Raw genomic sequence first — 18147 nt, forward strand, 5'->3', positions numbered from 1 at the left:
CATACTAACTTCTGCTTGAAGATAGTTCCTGACAGGAATCCTGAGACAAGGAGAGGAAGAGAGATCTGTGACGTTCATCAATTGGTAAAAAAGAAATAAAGTTTTGTAGATTTCAGTTTTGTAGGCTTTGGCATGTTCAAACCGTCCAAACCATACTTTTTATATGTACTGTTTAAAGGGGGCAAAACCTGAATCCTTTAACTATACTCAAAATCCTAGGTCAGGGATAGGCAACTCCGGTCCTGGAGGGCCACTGTCCTGCAGAGTTTAGCTCCAAACTTAATTTTTATGAGGGCTGAAGCTAAACTCTGCAGGATAGTTGCCCTCCAGGACCGGAGTTGCCTATGCCTGCCCTAGGTTATAGTCAGTGTATTTGACTAATAATAATAATAATAATAATAATAAAACAAGAAAACCACTTAAACACATTTCATCAAATAAACATTAAATTTTTAAATAAGATAATAATAAGAAAGTCAGTGGGGACCAGAACATTTTTGTTTACCCATATTTTTCAAATTTCTTTTGTATATAGCGAAAGAAAGTACAGTAAGTCATACAGGTTAGGAACGGCTTGAGGTAATGTAAATTATAATAGAATTTAAATTTTTGAGTGAACTATCCCTTTAATGTCTGCAGTGCATCTTAAACATACTTTTACGGGAATTAGTTTATTCATTAATAAAAATTTCAGATTTTTACTTGTATAATGCTGGATCCACTCCAGTAGTAATCACTGTAAATACAATACCACCAGCTGTTTTGGAAGACAAATTTGAGAAACAATTCAAAAACACCACTTGGAAGCATTAATACAATCTGAAAAGTCTGCGTACATCCAGAAGTGATCCAAGCAGTTTTTAGCATTGTAGTCAACCTCAGTTATAGGGTTTCAACAGCATTATATTCAGATAAAGTAGTGAAATTGTTAGCTTCACCATGGTGTTTGGTTTTTACTGTAGATCCTGCAAGAGGTAGAAACATTTTCACCTCTCCAGCCACCTCCTCTTTTTGTGAAACTGAACCACTCTCCTGCATTAATTCTTGTCCTTGATGGATGGATTAACCCTCCTCCAGTTCCATTAAAAGGCAGCCTCGCCACCTCTGGCCCCATAGTCAGGTTTTCCAGTGGCAGTACGGATGGGAAAATTTAGGTGTAAATGCAATATCCTAAAATCTTGTTTTGTAATTTCAGGCCGTGACCTCCTTTAGCAGCGGGGACTTTACTTGGTCACTGTAATTATAAACTACAGCTCTGGTTCAGTCAAATCTCTTGCTGGGTTCACACAGAATAAATCTCCATTCTAATGTTTGAGGAGCAAAAGTGAAGGGTTTTAATTCCAGTTTTGTTTGTTTTGTGCTTCTCTTGCAGGGCTGTTTGCCAGAAATAATTTTTGAAAGGAAAATGACAGAAAACAATTAATGGTCATTCAATAAAAATGTTTTTCTGTAATGAATGTTAAATCACTCCCAATTTTCCTCTTTTTTTTTTTTTCACAGCTCAGCCAAATCCACCCAAAATCCATGAGGGATGGTGGGCTTACAAAGAAGTTGTTCAGGGGAGCTTTGTTCCAGGTAATCATTTTACAACAGCTTTTTTTTTTTATCAGCGTTCAAGTATGGCATTCTCTACGCTTATGTTACACACATGGATTCTACATTAGTTCTAATTTATATTTTATCAATCATTTAGTCCTTCTAAATACTATGTGTTGTGATGTTTTTAACACTAGCCTCTTTTTTAATTTAAAGGAATAGTTTAAATGAATTTAGTTTACTGAAAATAAATTCCTTCAGGCCATCCAAGATGTAGATGAGTTTTTTGAGATCGCTTGCTCAGCAATCTGCAGTATATGGGTGCCAGACAGCTGATAAAGCATCACAAGCATTCTGTGGAAGTAAAAAAAAAAGTATGTTAACAAGTAAAGTATTTTGAAACAAATTCATGTGATGTTTTTAACTTCAAACTGTTACTACTGACTAAAATATGAGTCCATAATTTTGCTTTCTTGATTGAAAAGGTAATCGTGAAGGATTCCTCTGTCTTTGTTCAAAAATTCTGCCCTTGGTTTTGTTTTTCATACGTTCAGATTAAGGTGAAAGGTTTACAAACTCAAGAATCTAAGTAATTCCTGATGCTTGGACAAAAGTCAGACTTCATTGTTAATTGTGCTTCTAATGAAGATGTTCTCACTTGAGTTATAGGGATGTGATGATGGTATTAGGGCTGTGTGATATGGACAAAAAAAAACCTATAATGATATTTTTGATCAGTTTTGCGATTTCGAATTTAATCACGATTTTGACACACGGAGACATGTTTTACAGTCATAAATGCATTCAGTATACATTTTAAATATATTTCCAAAAGAAAACCAGTGAGAGCTTTATCAAAAAGTTATAGCGTCTCTAGAACAGACATAAGTCAAAATAATCATGTAAAAGTAAAGATGTCAAACAAAATGTCTAAACGTGGCAAAAAAATAAATAAAAATAAAACCCTTGTCCAGGGATTTTTTTTTTCTTTTTTGCCAGGCATTGGTCATTGTAGCGGTGCCTCAGGTGTTGAAGTAGATTTGTTTTACATTATACAGGTTCACACGTACTCTGTGTGCAGTGCGTATACAGTATGTGTGTATGCGGTTCAAAAGCAGCAGCGAGAGTGCGTTATTGTAATGCGTGAGATGCATGAATCTCTCCGCTCGCATGCAGATTTCTTTTGCTCTGTTAAAAAAAAAAAAGACGCGTGTGCTTGGATACATGCTGCTCTCGCCCCGGAGAGTGCGTGCACTTAAAACTTGTCTCCTTTCACTCAACCTGTTTCTTGTGCACTCACAATTCTCTCTATGCTCATGCGCTAGATATTCATTATTTTCTAACCTTTCTATTTCTAAGCTTTTGTGTTCACATCTTTTACCGTGTACCATAACAAGAACAAGCCAGACATCGAAGCTCATAGTTTATGATACCTTATGTTTATGGTTTTATGTTTTTTTATTTTTATTTTTTTTTTATAGAGTTTTTTAGGGTTTTAAAAAGAAATATTTTAATAGAGATGAAGCTGGAGAAATGTTTTAAACCTTTGTCTCTGAGTAAGAGTCACATCCTGTGGAAAATCATGCTGGGCTAAGATGCACACCATCTTGAGCTGCTGAGAGGGGTGTTGGATTGGCAATCTGGTTCCTGTTTATTCACCAGAGGTGTGGGAAAGGGGCAGCTGTATTTTGAGGATTGTTAAATGCTCTGTGCCAGGCACGTTAAGGTCCCTGTTTATCTATGAACCCCACCATTCGTGTTTTTGAAAATCTTTACTGTATGTTGCATCAGTGTGATCTGTATGTGCCTGTGGCACAGTGAAATGGATGGTCCCCCTGACCGCTGCTGGCTGATGGGCTACAGCTCTCCACAGTGTTCTTAGCATAGATTTAAATACTGCACACTGCAGCCTGATTTTGTTGTAAAAGAGTGAGAAATGAAGAAATTCTTGTGATTTACACCCTTAGATCCATCTCCAATTCAGAGTAGAAGTGGGTGGCATTATGTTATATACAGTACTAGTATATCAGTGGCACAGTTAACAAAATTGTGAGCAGAAAACTGTGAGCATTTACTGGAGACCAATTGGAGATTATAAAAGGTATGCACAATATATCAGCAGTATATTGGTCATCAGTCTATATTATAAGTTTATTCTATTTATTAGTAATGGTCAATATTGAATATTTAATTGCATGCTTATTTCATCCATTTTACATTATATATTTATTATTGTTCAGCAAGGATGCATTTAATTGACAAAAAAGGCATTAAGAATGCTATAAAATAATTAGATTTCAAATAAATGCTATTTCTTTCTGTTCATGAAAGAATCAAGAAAAAAGAAAATTAAGTAGCACTCTGATAATGATGAGAAAGGCTACCTAAGCATCAAATCAGCATTTTAGAATGACTTCTGAAGAATCACGAAACTTGATCAATGGCTGCTAATTCAAAGGAATGCATGTTAAAATATAATAAAATAGTCAGTGGTTGTTTTAAACCATAATATTTCACAATATAAATTAGTTAAATTACTAATTTCATATAAGTTTGCAATGGCAGCTATTTTCTCTAGTCTGATTTTAAACAATCAAAATAAGTCAAAAGTTTTGTTTTCTGTCATAAATGCTCTCTTAAATCCTTCTGTCAATTGTATACAACACTCTACGGACACATTGGCAATTGAATCGCAATTGGCTAGTAATCCAACAGGCTGCTGGATTCATGAATATTAATCAGGTTGTGTCTGTGCGCGGAAACTGAATTGCTGAAATCAAAACTGGGACAATAATAAGTGAGCACCAAGTGAGATTGCCGTTTGCGCACTAGTTCCGCCCACTTTGCGCATGTGAGAGAAGCGACGCAAGTCATGCACCTTAACACAACAGTTTAAGGTATGCCAAATACAAAAAACAATGGTGTGCTGTGTGTCCATTGAGATGAAATGAAAAATATCACAGATCGCTTGACTGAGAGTGAAACTCTGAAGTGCTTAGTCAGAGAGTGCAACTCTAACGCTGACGAGTAAAATCTGGGAATTTATTAGCCATTGGCTGATATTAGACATTTAGTTGCCAAAGTGAAGATTTAGTCGCATATGCAAATGATTTACTTATAGGGTTGGTATACCAAATCCCTCAAATGAACAATTTGAAATGAAAAGATTCTTGACTTTTCTGAAATAATTAACTCCCTCAAAACTTCTTTGCGTCCTCGTAATGTAATTCATCTCTGGTATTTTAAATTGTTAATTGAGTCTGTTGGCCCTGTTCTTCTTTCCCTATTTAACAAATGCTTATCACTTGTTTCGGTTCTTGCATGTTTGAATTTGGCCTCTGTTACTCCTTTGCTCAAGAAGCCTTCCTTAGGCATGTCTGTTCTAAATAACTACCATCCAATTTCTGTGGTCCTTTTTATCTCTAAAGCACTGGAAACGATTGTTGTGTCAACTACAATATTTTCTAAGTACTAACCCCATCTCAGAAATCTTTCAGTCTGGTTTCAAGCCAGCTCTGCTGAGAGTGTTGAACGGTATCTTAATTGATTCCGATTAAGGTGAGTCCGTGATTTTAATTCTCTTAGACCTGTCTGCTGCTTATGACACTATAGACCATCAGTTGCTCCTGTCAAGATTAGAAACTTTTGTGGGGCTAAATGGTGTGGTCCCCAATTGGTTTAAATCTTATTCAACAGATTGATATATTTAAGTCAAAATTGGCAACTTTACCTTTACCTTCGACTTCACCCGGGATCTATCTTAGCACCTCTGCTTTTCTCCCTCTATATGCTTCCTTTAGGTTAGATTCTGAGAAGGTATGGTGTATCTTTCCTTTTCTATGCTGATGATACCCAGATCTATATGCTTATTAAAAGAAACTATCCTTCAGCTAGCAATTCCCTATTTACATGTCTTAATGAGGTAAAACATTGGCTGGCCAGTAACTTTTTGACTGAGGTCATTGTCTTTGGTCCATCTAAAAAATTCAAATTTAACAACTCAACCTTGGATAACCTGGCAGATTTTGAGTCAAAGTGTGTTAGGAACCTAGGTGTTTTCTTATACATTCGACTCATTCTAGAGAAACACGTCTCCTCGGTTGTTGCCTCTAGTTTTTTTCATCTCTGATTACTTTCTAAAATCATTGTCTGCCTGAAAAACCTCTTCAGACAGCTGTTCATGCGTTTATTACCTCTCGATTGGACTATTGCAGCTCTTTGTACTGTGACATCTCAAACTCCCAAGTAGCTTGCTTACAATTGGTGCAAAACGCAGCAGCCAAATAATAAAAAAAGGCCACAAATACGATCCTGCCACTCACTTTCTGCAAGATCTTCATTGGCTTCCTGTTAATTTTAGGATAAATTTCAAAATTATTTTATTTGTTTATAAATGTTTGCGCAATCTCGACCCGCGTTACCTGTCAGAATTGTTGCATTCTTACAGTCCTACCCGAGATTTAAGATCTGGTAATCAAAGCCTACTTATGGTTCGCTCCACAAGGCTGAAACGCAGAGGAGATGGAGCTTTCTCTGTGATGGACCCTAGATTGTGGAACACCCTGCCAGCACCCCTTAGAGCTGCTCCATCTTTATCAGTTTTTACATCTCTTTTGAAAACTCACTTGTTTTCTGCAGCCTTTGCAAATTGATGTTGTATCAATGTATTTATTTTTTTTTTCATCTTTGATCATTATGTTGTACAGCACTTTCAGTCTGTCTGTCAGTCAGTCTGGTGATTTTTATTTATTTATTTATTTTCAGTTTTTTATTGTTCTTTATAAATAATAGAACTAGAACTAGTTAAAATAGTGCAAATAGTATGCAATTTAATATCATCCTTTTATCAGTTATCTGTCATAACACAAAAATAATAATCGGATGGTGCTTCCTCTACACTTAAATCTAAAAATCCTTGAAACAAATTAAATTTAGTTTGGAAGCAACACTGTTGATATTACGTTTTTAGTGAATCTATCTTTCATACAAGTGTTTTTCACTTATTCTAAGTATAAACAAGTTAAAAGTAAAAAAACTAAAAAAAGTCACCAAAAGCTTTCATTTAAGCTGTGGTTAACCTTCACAAAATCAATGAAGGATGCTAATAGGCAGGTACACCCTGCATGTCAAGCACTTACAAGCGGTTTACAGATTGACACCCACTGGTTGGAAAGTAATTAAGGACAGAGAAAAATGGCCTTTGGAGCCCTAGTTGAGCTGGGACTGAAATAGAGCATGTGTAGCCACTAGAAATATATTGGGCTGCACTGAAAACTAATTTAATTGCTGTACATGCTTTGAAGTTTATCAGAGGACATGTGAAATTGTTTAAAGCAGCAATAAGTACCATGCATATTTTTTGTGCATCTCACAGTGCTTTTGAACCCTCTCTTGCATCACATATCATGCGCATGGCTTGTGTCAAATCTGCAATTGTCACAACTTTCAAGACAGACAAAACAAATTCTGTGCATTGCCAGAAAAACGGGGGGTGCAGATGGAGGAAGTTGTGCTAAGCATCTTTCTCTGTGAATTACTGAAGAATCTCTGCAAGTCTTCATATAAATCTGTCTGAGTCAGTCCTGATCAACACAGATTTTATAGCTGAGACAGTGTTTGATTTGTAAATGTTGACACCAAGGGAAAATGCTGTGTTACAACAGTCTGATAGGAAAAAGTTTAATCGAACCTATGTGAGCATTGGTTGAATTAAAAATTTTCTATCATTTAATGGCAAAAGGCTAGTCTTGCTGAAAGAGCAGTTGTAGTAGACAATGTTGATAAATTCATGAGCGTTATTATATGATGTGTATTACATGGCATGGGCATGAATTCCCTTCAACTCATACATCATTGGGTAGTAAATGGTCCAGTCTTCATTCACTTTTCTCTGGTTTTCCATTAGGATTTGATAGTTGGGTGCCCATCATTGCGTCTATTGTACTATCTTAAGGTATTATACTACATATTAATATGCACTCTGATCATGATTTCAGAGCTGAGGTAATTGAAATAATTTAAATGGGTATAATGGGGTAAGAATCAGCAAGGATCTGGTCAAATGAGATATACAATAGCATTCAAATGTTTGGGGTCAGTAAGATTTTTTTGAAATATGTCACTTATGCTCACCAAGGCTCCCTTTACTTAATCCAACAAAATAATATCAGTAATATTGTGAATTATAATTGCAATTAAACTATTTTTTTGTGTTTTAATATTTTTTAAAAGATTCCTGTGATGGCAAAGCTGGATTTTCAGCAGCCATTACTTCAGTCTTCAGTGTCATGTGATCCTTCAGAAATCATTCTAATATGCTGGTTCTGTGCTCAAGAAACATGTCTTCTAATTGTGTGCTAAATACTTCCATTACCATTGTTGAAAAAAGTTGTGCTGCTTAATATTACAGTGTACAATTAATTAATTAAAAAGCATGGATAATTACTATGCAAGTTGATATTCTGGTCATATTTTATTTCCAAGCACATTTTAGCAATTCCAAACCACACCAATCTTAAAAACTACTATTTGTTTTGTATCATTTAGAAGTGATATATAGTAGCTAAAAAGTGCTGGAAGTGAAAAATGCATTATACTATATTTGGGTGTGTATAATTATAAAGCAGGTTAATGTGCCAAAAAATTGATTTAACTCGCAATGAAGTGACGTGACATTCAGCCAAGTATAGTGACCCATACTCAAAACTCGTGTTCTGCATTTAACCCATCCAAAGTGCACACACACACCCTGTGAACACACACACACTGTGAACACACACCCGGAGCAGTGGGCAGCCATTTATGCTGCGATGCCCGGGTAGCAGTTGGGGGTTCGATGCCTCGCTCAAGGGCACCTAAGTCGTGGTATTGCTCGCCCGAGATTCGAACCCACAACCCTAGGGTTAGGAGTCAAACTCTCTAACCACTAGGCCACTCCTCCCTGAAAAGTCAAAAATGATTAATTGTCCTGGAGAAATATTGAAAACCAATGTAATACAGAAACTGCACAATTAAATCATGACCACTGGACAGCGAAATGCTTATTGGGTCAGCAGGGTAGAAAAAATCCAAGATGAAAAGACATTAACTATAAAAGAATGAAGAAATGAGTTGATAAATTGGGTGAAGGGTGTGTTAACATTTGTCATATTTGGTTCGATTGAACCTAACTCTAATGCGATTGCTCTGTTGCACCATTTTCCAGAACTGCAACCTACTCTGGAGTCTCCAGAAGACAAGGTGTCTCAGGGACTTTGGTAAATAAAAAAATAAAAAAATCCTAAAATATGACCCCACACTTAATGATAACAACATGCTGAAGTGTTGTGAAATGGATTAAGACTGATTTTATAGGCTTTATAGACCGATAGGTTCAGAGTGACTTTTGGAAGATCAACATCACATCCTCTTGTACCACTCTTTCAAGACTTTATCTTTAAGAATCTGGCAGTACATTTTGGGAGCTCATTTTTAGTCCATCTCCAGTCCTGAAATGTCTGTCTTGCTCAATGTTTTAGAAGCTCACACCATGACCCCCTCACCAATGCCACTCGTCCAATTTGAAAGAATCCCTCTCAACAAGTTTGTAATTGGTTTTATTGTTTTTGTCCTGTCACACCACCACGGTATGGTGAGGGGCGCAACATTTCCATCACATGCTTGAGGCATTCGGCCACTCACAACACACTGGATAGCTGGCCAATCAGAGCACACTTCGCTTTTCAGACCGGTAAGCTTTGTAAAAAACATTACGTTTCAAAAAGGCTGGGCATAGAGCAGAAACAATAATGTACAGTATGTGGAAAATAAAGTGTTTTTTTAACCTTAAACCACATAAACACATTTCATTACACCATATACACAAAATAATGTTATTTTTAGCAATATCATATGACCCCATAAAGGGATACCTGCTTAAAGGAACACTCCACCGTTTTTTGAAATAGGGCTTATTCACATTATTTCCTACATTTAGATAGGTGGGCAAATGCATTTTTGTGTCAGTGCATGCATTGTTTTAGTTTGACTGGGTCGGCGTTAGCTTAGCTTAGCACAATGAATGGAATCCTTTGTTGCCAGCTAGCATGGCCTGAGTAAAAGTGATCAAAAAAATAAAAAAACCCCACCTAATTACTTCTTGTGGCCTGCGTATTCACAACGAGTACAAATAGCGATCCAGATTAACACTAGGCGATTTCCTAGGCAGATATTGACTTGGGACTATATTGTGGGGAAGCACAGAAAAAAGCACTGCTACTTCGGCGCAGAGATATCACGCAACACATGAAAACATCAACTCTATGTGAATACAGGTATAATATGGGTCGATCTATACATGCTTCATGATTAAAATAATCACTTACTCTGTGGACAGCTGTCCATTTGGTCCATTCGGCGTGGGGCGTTTTTTCCAGTTCACTTTGTCACACCGGAAAAAAAAATCGAGTACTGCAGAATGGATCAGCGCCGTGAAATCCTCTGTAGATGTGACACAACTTCGGGCACGCTCATCTTGATCTGACGTGTTGAGCCTGGTCATCAATGGCAAAAACATGTCCCACTCTCTACAGCAAAGACACTCTATTTCCGTCGGCATAGATTGGCATATTCCCCCACATTCACACCACCAGTTCATGTTGGCTCTCATCCTCACGTCCTCAGGCTGTTGAGCGATCGCAACTAATACACGCGCATATAAATTTCACTCGCGGCTGGCTTGACGGTGTTTTTCTGAAGTGCGGCTGGCTTGACCGCAGTCTCCTACTGTCGTTCTATTTCCAAAGCACGCAGCTCGTCTTCTGTAAACTCTGGTTCAAATAGGTATGGTTCTGGTTCTTGACTGTCTGAGAAGTCACCCTCTTCGTCTCTCTCAAAATCAGCCATGTTCATCGCCATTCGTGTACTGTAAGGAAAATAGCCAGGCAGGCAGCTACTATTCACGCCGGTATGTTGACGGAAGTCGTGGGATTTCATGTGTTGCGTGATTCTCTGCCCCGAAGTAGCAGTGCTTCGCCTAAGCAGCAGTGCTTCGCCTGTGCTTCCCCATAATATAGTCCCAAGCCAATATCTGCCTAGGAAATCGCCTAGTGTTAATCTGGATCGCTATTCGTACTCGTTGTGAATACGCAGTCCACAAGAAGTAATTAGGTGGGTTTTTTTATTTTTTTGATCACTTTTACTCAGGCCATGCTAGTTGGCAACAAAGGATTCCATTCATTGTGCTAAGCTAAGCTAACGCCGACCCAGTCAAACTAAAACAATGCATGCACTGACACAAAAATGCATTTGCCCACCTATCTAAATGTAGGAAATAATGTGAATAAGCCCTATTTCAAAAAACGGTGGAGTGTTCCTTTAATAATTATGCACACCTGAATATAAGGCATTTTTCCCTTCTAGTGACTGTTAACAATTGTATATCACTTATAAATGATTAAATACAAAATGAATAGTAGTTTTTAAGATTGATGTGGTTTGCAATTGTTAAAATGTGCTCTGAAAAAAAAAAATATGATCAGAATGTCAGCTTGCATAATTATGCACACACTGTAGTTGCGTGTTTAGTTGCCTGTTTATTCAACTATGAGCACTTTTGGCCCAGTGGACTTTTAATAAATGAAGTCTCTTAAAACATTTTCTCCCAACAAATGGGTTTTTCACTTTTTTTTTTTCTTGAAAGGAAAGGTCAAAGGTAAAACAATTTTAGTTTGACCTTCATATAACATGTAGTTGGCTTCAGCCATTTGAAAACATGTTAATAACCTACAATCCCATCACAATGCCTCAGAACATCAGCTGACATATATGTAATGTAATTTTTATGTAGCAAAAACTTCTTTCAGAGGGTAATGGTGTTGCCCCAGCTATCATGGCCCCATTTTTACTGTTCTCTGTTTGATGATGGCCTCCTAATAATCCCCATGTATGAATAAATGAGCAGTGTTTCCATTCCTCTGACTGGTGAATGAGTATTCTTGCACACATTAAGTGCTGCAGTATGTGCCTTAGGGTTTTGTTAAAATGCTTATACTTTCACATTACTTCTTAATTCCCAAACAAAAATATAATGAGCAAAATGTTCTTCCTTATTCAAAGAATAGGGATATAGGAATCTTACTAGACAGGAAATTATGCATCTTCACGTGAGATGAAAATTCCAGTGTTTCCATGTCCTAGGAAAAGCTGTTGGTATATACTGAAGTATGTTGAAACTACATGATCAACTGATCACTACTTGCTTTGTCTTGGTATATTACTGGAAAATGTGTGGCAGAATAGATTAATCATGTGACTAAAATATGTCCATGAATAGGGTTATTCCTATAGCAACATAAGCAAAATCTTTTCACTTGCATGACACTTCATCCATGTCTAAGTATCAACTGTGTTGGAAAACAAATTAGAAATAGACAAATTAGAGTACTCAAAGCCATTCAAAACCACTATTAAGAAGTCTTAATACAGTACAAGGCGGATTTAATGTGATGTGTGTGTGTGTGTGTCTATATATATATATATATATATATATATATATATATATATATATATATATAATAATAGGGCTGCATGATTAATCACATGTGATTTGTTATGCATGTCTCTTTAGTAAAGCTGGTTCTGTGATTACTACTAAATATCCATCACCTGCTTTCAAATGGACTGGCACTTACTACACAGAGCCATAGTTTGCTGAAAAGCTACGCAATATCGCATTCATAAATCGCAGATGAATCACATTTGGTTATGAACGCGATGTTGCGTAGCTTGTCAGCGAACTACGGCTCTGTGTAGTAAGTGCCAGTCCATTTGAAAGCAGGTGATGGATATTTAGTACTGGATTCTATTGGATAATAACAGATAAAATATTCAACCCTTGGGACCTTCTGTAAAATTACCTGTAGCTAAAAAAAACACCAAAGTTATTCAAAAAGAACATATTGCAATGATTTACAGCTTCAAAGCTTTGTGCAAAGAAATATGGCGTCTCTTTTCTGTTAACATCTCCTTCATCTTGATCTCCATTCAACTGGTCATCAAACAGGACACAGTATAGTAATTAAAGAAAACACACAAGCAGCACAGTTCTTGCCTTTTGTTTGCGAGTGAACCGTAGAGGAAACACATTATGTTGCCGCCTTAATCTCTGGGTGTAAGAGGCCCGACAACAAAATCCCCACCACAGCTGAATGGTAATTCATCTCATTGACAGTCATCCCCGCTTTTTCCTGAAGGCATGCAGGAATGCTAAGTTAAGGCGGCAAAACATATCCAGAGCAGCTAATTTTCTCCACGGTGGTGAAATGCATCACGCAGCAGTTCCTTTCAGAATGGGTGACAGCTGTAGGTATTAAGAGACTGGCTGATGGATGGGGTGCAAGGAGGAAGACTCTCATAACCTGCTCTTTATTTACTGCCACTTGACTGACAGGGACGAGTACGAGCACGATAGGGTCTGAAGGAGAGAATGGGGATGGTTCAGGACATGTGTGAGACGTTAGCATTGGACATCTTGGAAGCTAAACTATAGTCACTCCTTTCTGTCACTCAAGCTTGAATGCTCTGTTATCACCCATCAGTCAGAACACCGGTGGGAAGCCAAAGGGCTTCTGATGTGGCTAGAAACCTGAAAGCTTTAAATGACATCAATTTTTTAGGTTGTTTCATCTTATATATATATATATATATATATATATATATATATATATATATATATATATATATATATATGTATATGTGTGTGTATATATTTGTGTATACACATATTTGCAAATTATTCGTAAGCCATTTGCAGATGAGAGGTGCGGCCAAATGAGCCCTCGTTAGTGAAGATAAATGTGCTATTCATTTCAGTTTCTTGGAAGTTATCAGCCTATAACCAATCTTTCATGTCTGGTTCAAAGATGCTAGCTTTTGCTCTGTTAATATGGTGCATTTACTATTCAACATGTACGTCAGCACTATCTGCTCCAGATCAAACCAATTTCACTCCAGGGGGTGAAGAAATATGTAAGTGATTTTTGACACCGCCCTCATTTAAGAGAAATACAGAGAGGTTGAAGTCTAAAGGGGTGTGCTGAGGAGTCTTGAAGATTATTTAAAAATGCTGCCGTTCCATATTTTTACATGTGCAGCTTCAAACAAGACTCTTTTAGAGACACCCTTAAAGCAAGGGCTAATATTATGGCTTCAATAAAGATTTTATGTGCATCCCTTATAAATAATTTTTAAAAAGGCAGGTGAAAGTGAATCAATTTCAGTCTTTGGTGGTAGATGAGATGATCTGATGTTTTACATGGAAACGTGATGCAGTTTCAGCATTTACCATTTAGTTTATTGCCAACCAAATTGGAAATGTTCCAACTACAGTTTTTTTTTAATAAACACTAGGGTTGTATGGTAAATTGAAAAGATTGAAAATTAAATTATTATTAAAAGTTTATTATATACATGTATATATATGTATATGTGTATGTATGTGGGGGTGTTGTTTTGCACCCTTACCTTGTAAGGACAAATTTTTTTTTTTTACATATCTTGTTTTTGTATTGTTATACATAAGAAAGTGTGGTTTTGAATGACATAAGCTTGAGTAAATGATGACCGAGTTTTCATTTTTGAGTGAATTATCCCTTCAACTGTCAAATCATGATCTCTTAGGTTTACATGAGGAAACTGTCCCAGATTTCTTTTTTGACCCCATGTACTGTAGGGCTATTTGACACTTTATCTGGCTCAAAGGATAATTGATGTTGAGAACCTCTGAACTTTGTGAGACCTCTAAACATTACTGAGTATATCTGACATTTAACTACAGTCACATATACACTGTCAAATTTTAGAAATTCATTTAAGAGTAAAACCAGACGTGGATTCAGGAATTGATCTGCAGTGTAGATGACTCTCTCATCTACCCATAAATTAATCGCTGTCTAAATGCTTGAATTTTACCCTAGAGCATCTATGAAAATTAGGGGTGTCCATGGTTAACCGGTTAACCGATTAACCGTTAAAAATTGTGTAACCGAGTGAAACATTTTGCTCGGTTAAGTGACGTCAATGGCGTGCATTGAATTTAGTTGTCATACATTTTTGCACCACCAGAGACCGCCAGAGCGCTCCCAGACATTTGTAATGTCCACAAGAAGAAGTCATTTTTCTAATATGAAGCGGGCTAATACCTGACGGGGCAAACATCTCGGTTACGTATGTAACCTTGGTTCCCTGAATAGGGAACGAGATGCTGCGGTGACGTCACCACGTATGGGAACACCTCTGGTGTGACGAATGTCTGAAGCCCTATACCATCCCGCCAATCCTATTGGCCAAATGGCGCATAGCACCACCCTGCGCATGCGCACGCATGATATACCTGGGTGCAGCGCGCCATTTCGCTCAGATTTCATGACTGAAGATGAAGAGTTATCAAGGTACGGAACGGCCAGAACCGCAGCATCTCGTTCCCTATTCAGGGAACCAAGGTTACATACGTAACCGAGATGTTCCCTATCATAGGTCACTTCGATGCTGCGGTGACGTCACCACGTATGGGAACGATATACCAAAACGCCTGACGTACCTGATAACTGAGATCAGAGGAAGCATCTGCTCAAGCGGAGAGAACCCGGGAGCCAGGAGCCATCCTCACATCCAGACTGTAGGACTTGATAAAAAATGCTCGGTGAGGACCATCCTGCCGCAGCACAGATATCATCCATAGAAGATCCACTGAGAAAAGCTTGAGAAGAAGCCACAGCTCAAGTGGAATGAGCCTCAATTCCTAAGGGCGAAGCGAGTCCGCGCGCCTCATAGGCCAAAGAAATTGCCTCCACCAGCCAATGGGACATGCGCTGCTTTGTAACCGCATGGCCCTTACTTTATGTCCAAAACAGACAAACAGCTGGTCAGATTCATGCCAAGGGGCTGTACGATCCACATAAGTCTTTAAGCTCTCACAGGGCAAAGACTTAGATCTCTTGATCCAGCCTCAGCAGGTGAAAAAGCTTCCAGGAACACTTACTGAAAGCGAAAGAGGTTAGATGCGACCTAGGAACATAGTTAGGCCTGGGCCGCAGCAGCACCTTCACAGAGCCCGGTGCAAATTCCATGCATGAGGGTGAAACAGAAAGAGCCTGTAAATCCCCAACTCTCTTGAGGGAGGATAAAGCCATGAGAAGAAATGTCTTCAGTGTCAAGAATTTATACGATACGGGCTCCAAGGGCTCAAACGGATGCCCTGATAAACCTAGCAACACAAAGGATAAACCCCATGAAGGAACTCGAACAGGGCGGAAAGGCCTCAGCCGTCGCGCACGCTGTATGCAACGAGAAACTAATGGATGACGCCCCATAGAGGCACCGCCTAAGTATTCGTGGTAAGCTGAAATGGCTGCCACGTAAACCTTAAAAGTGGCTGGTGTTACGCCATCCGAAAAACAATCCTGGAGGAACTCCAGCACTGAAGCCACTGGGCAGTAAACTGGATCCACATTACGATTGCCACACCAGGCTGTAATCAGTCTCCACTTGAAAGCATATAAGCGTCTCGTAGAAGCTGCTCTAGAATTCAATATAGTCTCAGCGGTTCCAACAGAAAGACCGGGACATACTAATGCACTCCGCTCAGTGGCCACGCCCACAGTTTCCACAGATCCGGCCTCGGGTGCCAAATCAGCCCCTGTGCTTGTGATAATAAATCTTGCCTGAGGGGAATCTCCACGGAGAGCCCGCTAGCAGACTGATAGATCCGCAAACCACGGCTGCGTGTGCCATCGCGGAGCCACCAGCAGCAGCTGTTCCACTCTGTCCCGCCGTATTCTGCATAATACCGCTGGGATCAAATGAATCGGAGGAAAGCATACAGACTGGTCCTGGGCCAGCTGTGAGCTAATGCATCCACGCCCAGGGGCGATGGGGGGCATAGGGAGAACCATAGCGGGCAATGCGTAGTCATGTTAGACGCAAATAAATCCACTTTCGCTTTGCCGAATACCCACCATAAAAGATTCACCGTCTGGAGGTGTAATCTCCATTCTCCCTGTTCCAGAGCCTGTCTGGATAGCATATCCGCTCCGAAGTTCAAACGTCCAGGGACATGAACAACTCGGGTCGACAGAAATTTTCTCTGAGACCAGAGAAGAACATGTCTCGCCAGCCTGCACAGGGGGCGAGAGCGTAATCCTTCCTAATGATTCAGGTATGAGACAAACGCTGTGTTGTCTGATCTGAGCAGCACAAGACGGCCGATCAGCAGATTCGCGAATTACTGGAGAGCCAGAAAACTGCCAGTAATTCCAACCGGTTTATATACCAACCGCGTTGTGCAGCTGTCCACACTCCATGGGCTGATAGCCCTTGACAAACAGCTCCCCAACCGGTCAAAGACGCATCCGTCGTGACGGTCTCTGGGAAAGCTCAATCCCCAGCCGAACCCCGGTAGGAGAAACTCGGTTGGCATCCATAGTTTTAACGACATCACACACTCCGTGTCACCGAAATCGTCGGATGCGGAAGACAACGGGGTGAAATATTACGTCTTTCCGCCCACTTTTCACTGAAAAGGGGCGCATGTGAAGTAACCCCAGACAAATTACGGGGAATGCCGCTGTCAATCGTACAAGTGGTTAACAGATGGACGCCCTGGAGCCGCAACGGGGCCAGAGCTACATCCATGCATTGAGAAGTACGGGGTCTACGACTTCTATAGCCCCTTTGCTCAGCAGAGTTGACATCTCCTGTCACAACACTGCTATTACCATCAGTCTACCACCGTGGAAAGAATTCAGCGGAAAGAGGCGGGCCTCTAAAAAGCGAATTGGTGTATCCGTGACAATTGTGCGTAACACCCATTGAGAAATGCCGGGCAAGCGTTACACGCGACCCAAAACGATACTAGCAGTTTCTCAAATTTCCGCTTTCTGCAACGTTGTCATACACAATGTCCGTGCACGGAAAAGCCTGCGGCATTCGTGCACAGGGGAAGTGTATGCATAAGAGCTATTGCGTCCCGTTGTGTATAATCCTGAACGTGTCCACGGCAGGAATTAGACCAACGAATTGAACATCAAGCTCTGCCGCTAACTAAAACGGCGGCTGTGCGAGCCGTCATAAATGGGTCGTCTGTGTAAGACCCTAGAATCACCCCTCAAAATCTGAAAGCTGGATTGCGCAGTGTCTGAGGGATTATTAGTTATTATTTATGCCTGGCGTCACAGCCCGATCCAATGCTGCTCGAAGCGCTGTTTGCTGCGAGACAGCCAATGTCAGAGCGTAGGGACTGCAGTGAGTGTGTTGGATGCGCATTAGCGGTCCAACAGCACTCTATAGTGGAGGGCACAGTCCCTGGCGAACATGAAGTAAAGCGCATGCGTAAACTCGCTGCGTTTCGTTGTGTATAATCCTGAAGCGTATCCACGGCAGGATTTAATTCACCAAGATAAAAATCGGGCCACGTCGCCATTGCGAGAACGTGGCGGCTGTATGAGCAGTCATAAACTGGCCATCTTTGCCAGCCTTTTGTACCGCCCCTCAAACTCTGAAGGCTGGATTGTGCAGAGTGTCTGAGGGGGCGCTCAAATGATAACTCAATCCAATGATGCTCGAGGTGCCTTAGCT

General features: G+C 39.6%; 1 protein-coding gene across 2 annotated transcripts in view; it reads left to right on the forward strand.

Annotated features, from left to right (window-relative positions):
* The window catches only part of ca10a (carbonic anhydrase Xa), a 174229-nt gene that overhangs the window by 13701 nt on the left and 142381 nt on the right, over positions 1–18147 (forward strand). For both annotated transcript variants that reach the window (XM_026222561.1, XM_026222560.1), the window contains one exon: positions 1501–1575. In XM_026222561.1, coding sequence (XP_026078346.1) covers positions 1501–1575 — 75 coding nt within the window. The remainder of the gene's footprint in view (positions 1–1500; positions 1576–18147) is intronic.

Source organism: Carassius auratus, chromosome 37, assembly GCF_003368295.1.
Source record: "Carassius auratus strain Wakin chromosome 37, ASM336829v1, whole genome shotgun sequence".
Taxonomy (NCBI): domain Eukaryota; kingdom Metazoa; phylum Chordata; class Actinopteri; order Cypriniformes; family Cyprinidae; genus Carassius; species Carassius auratus.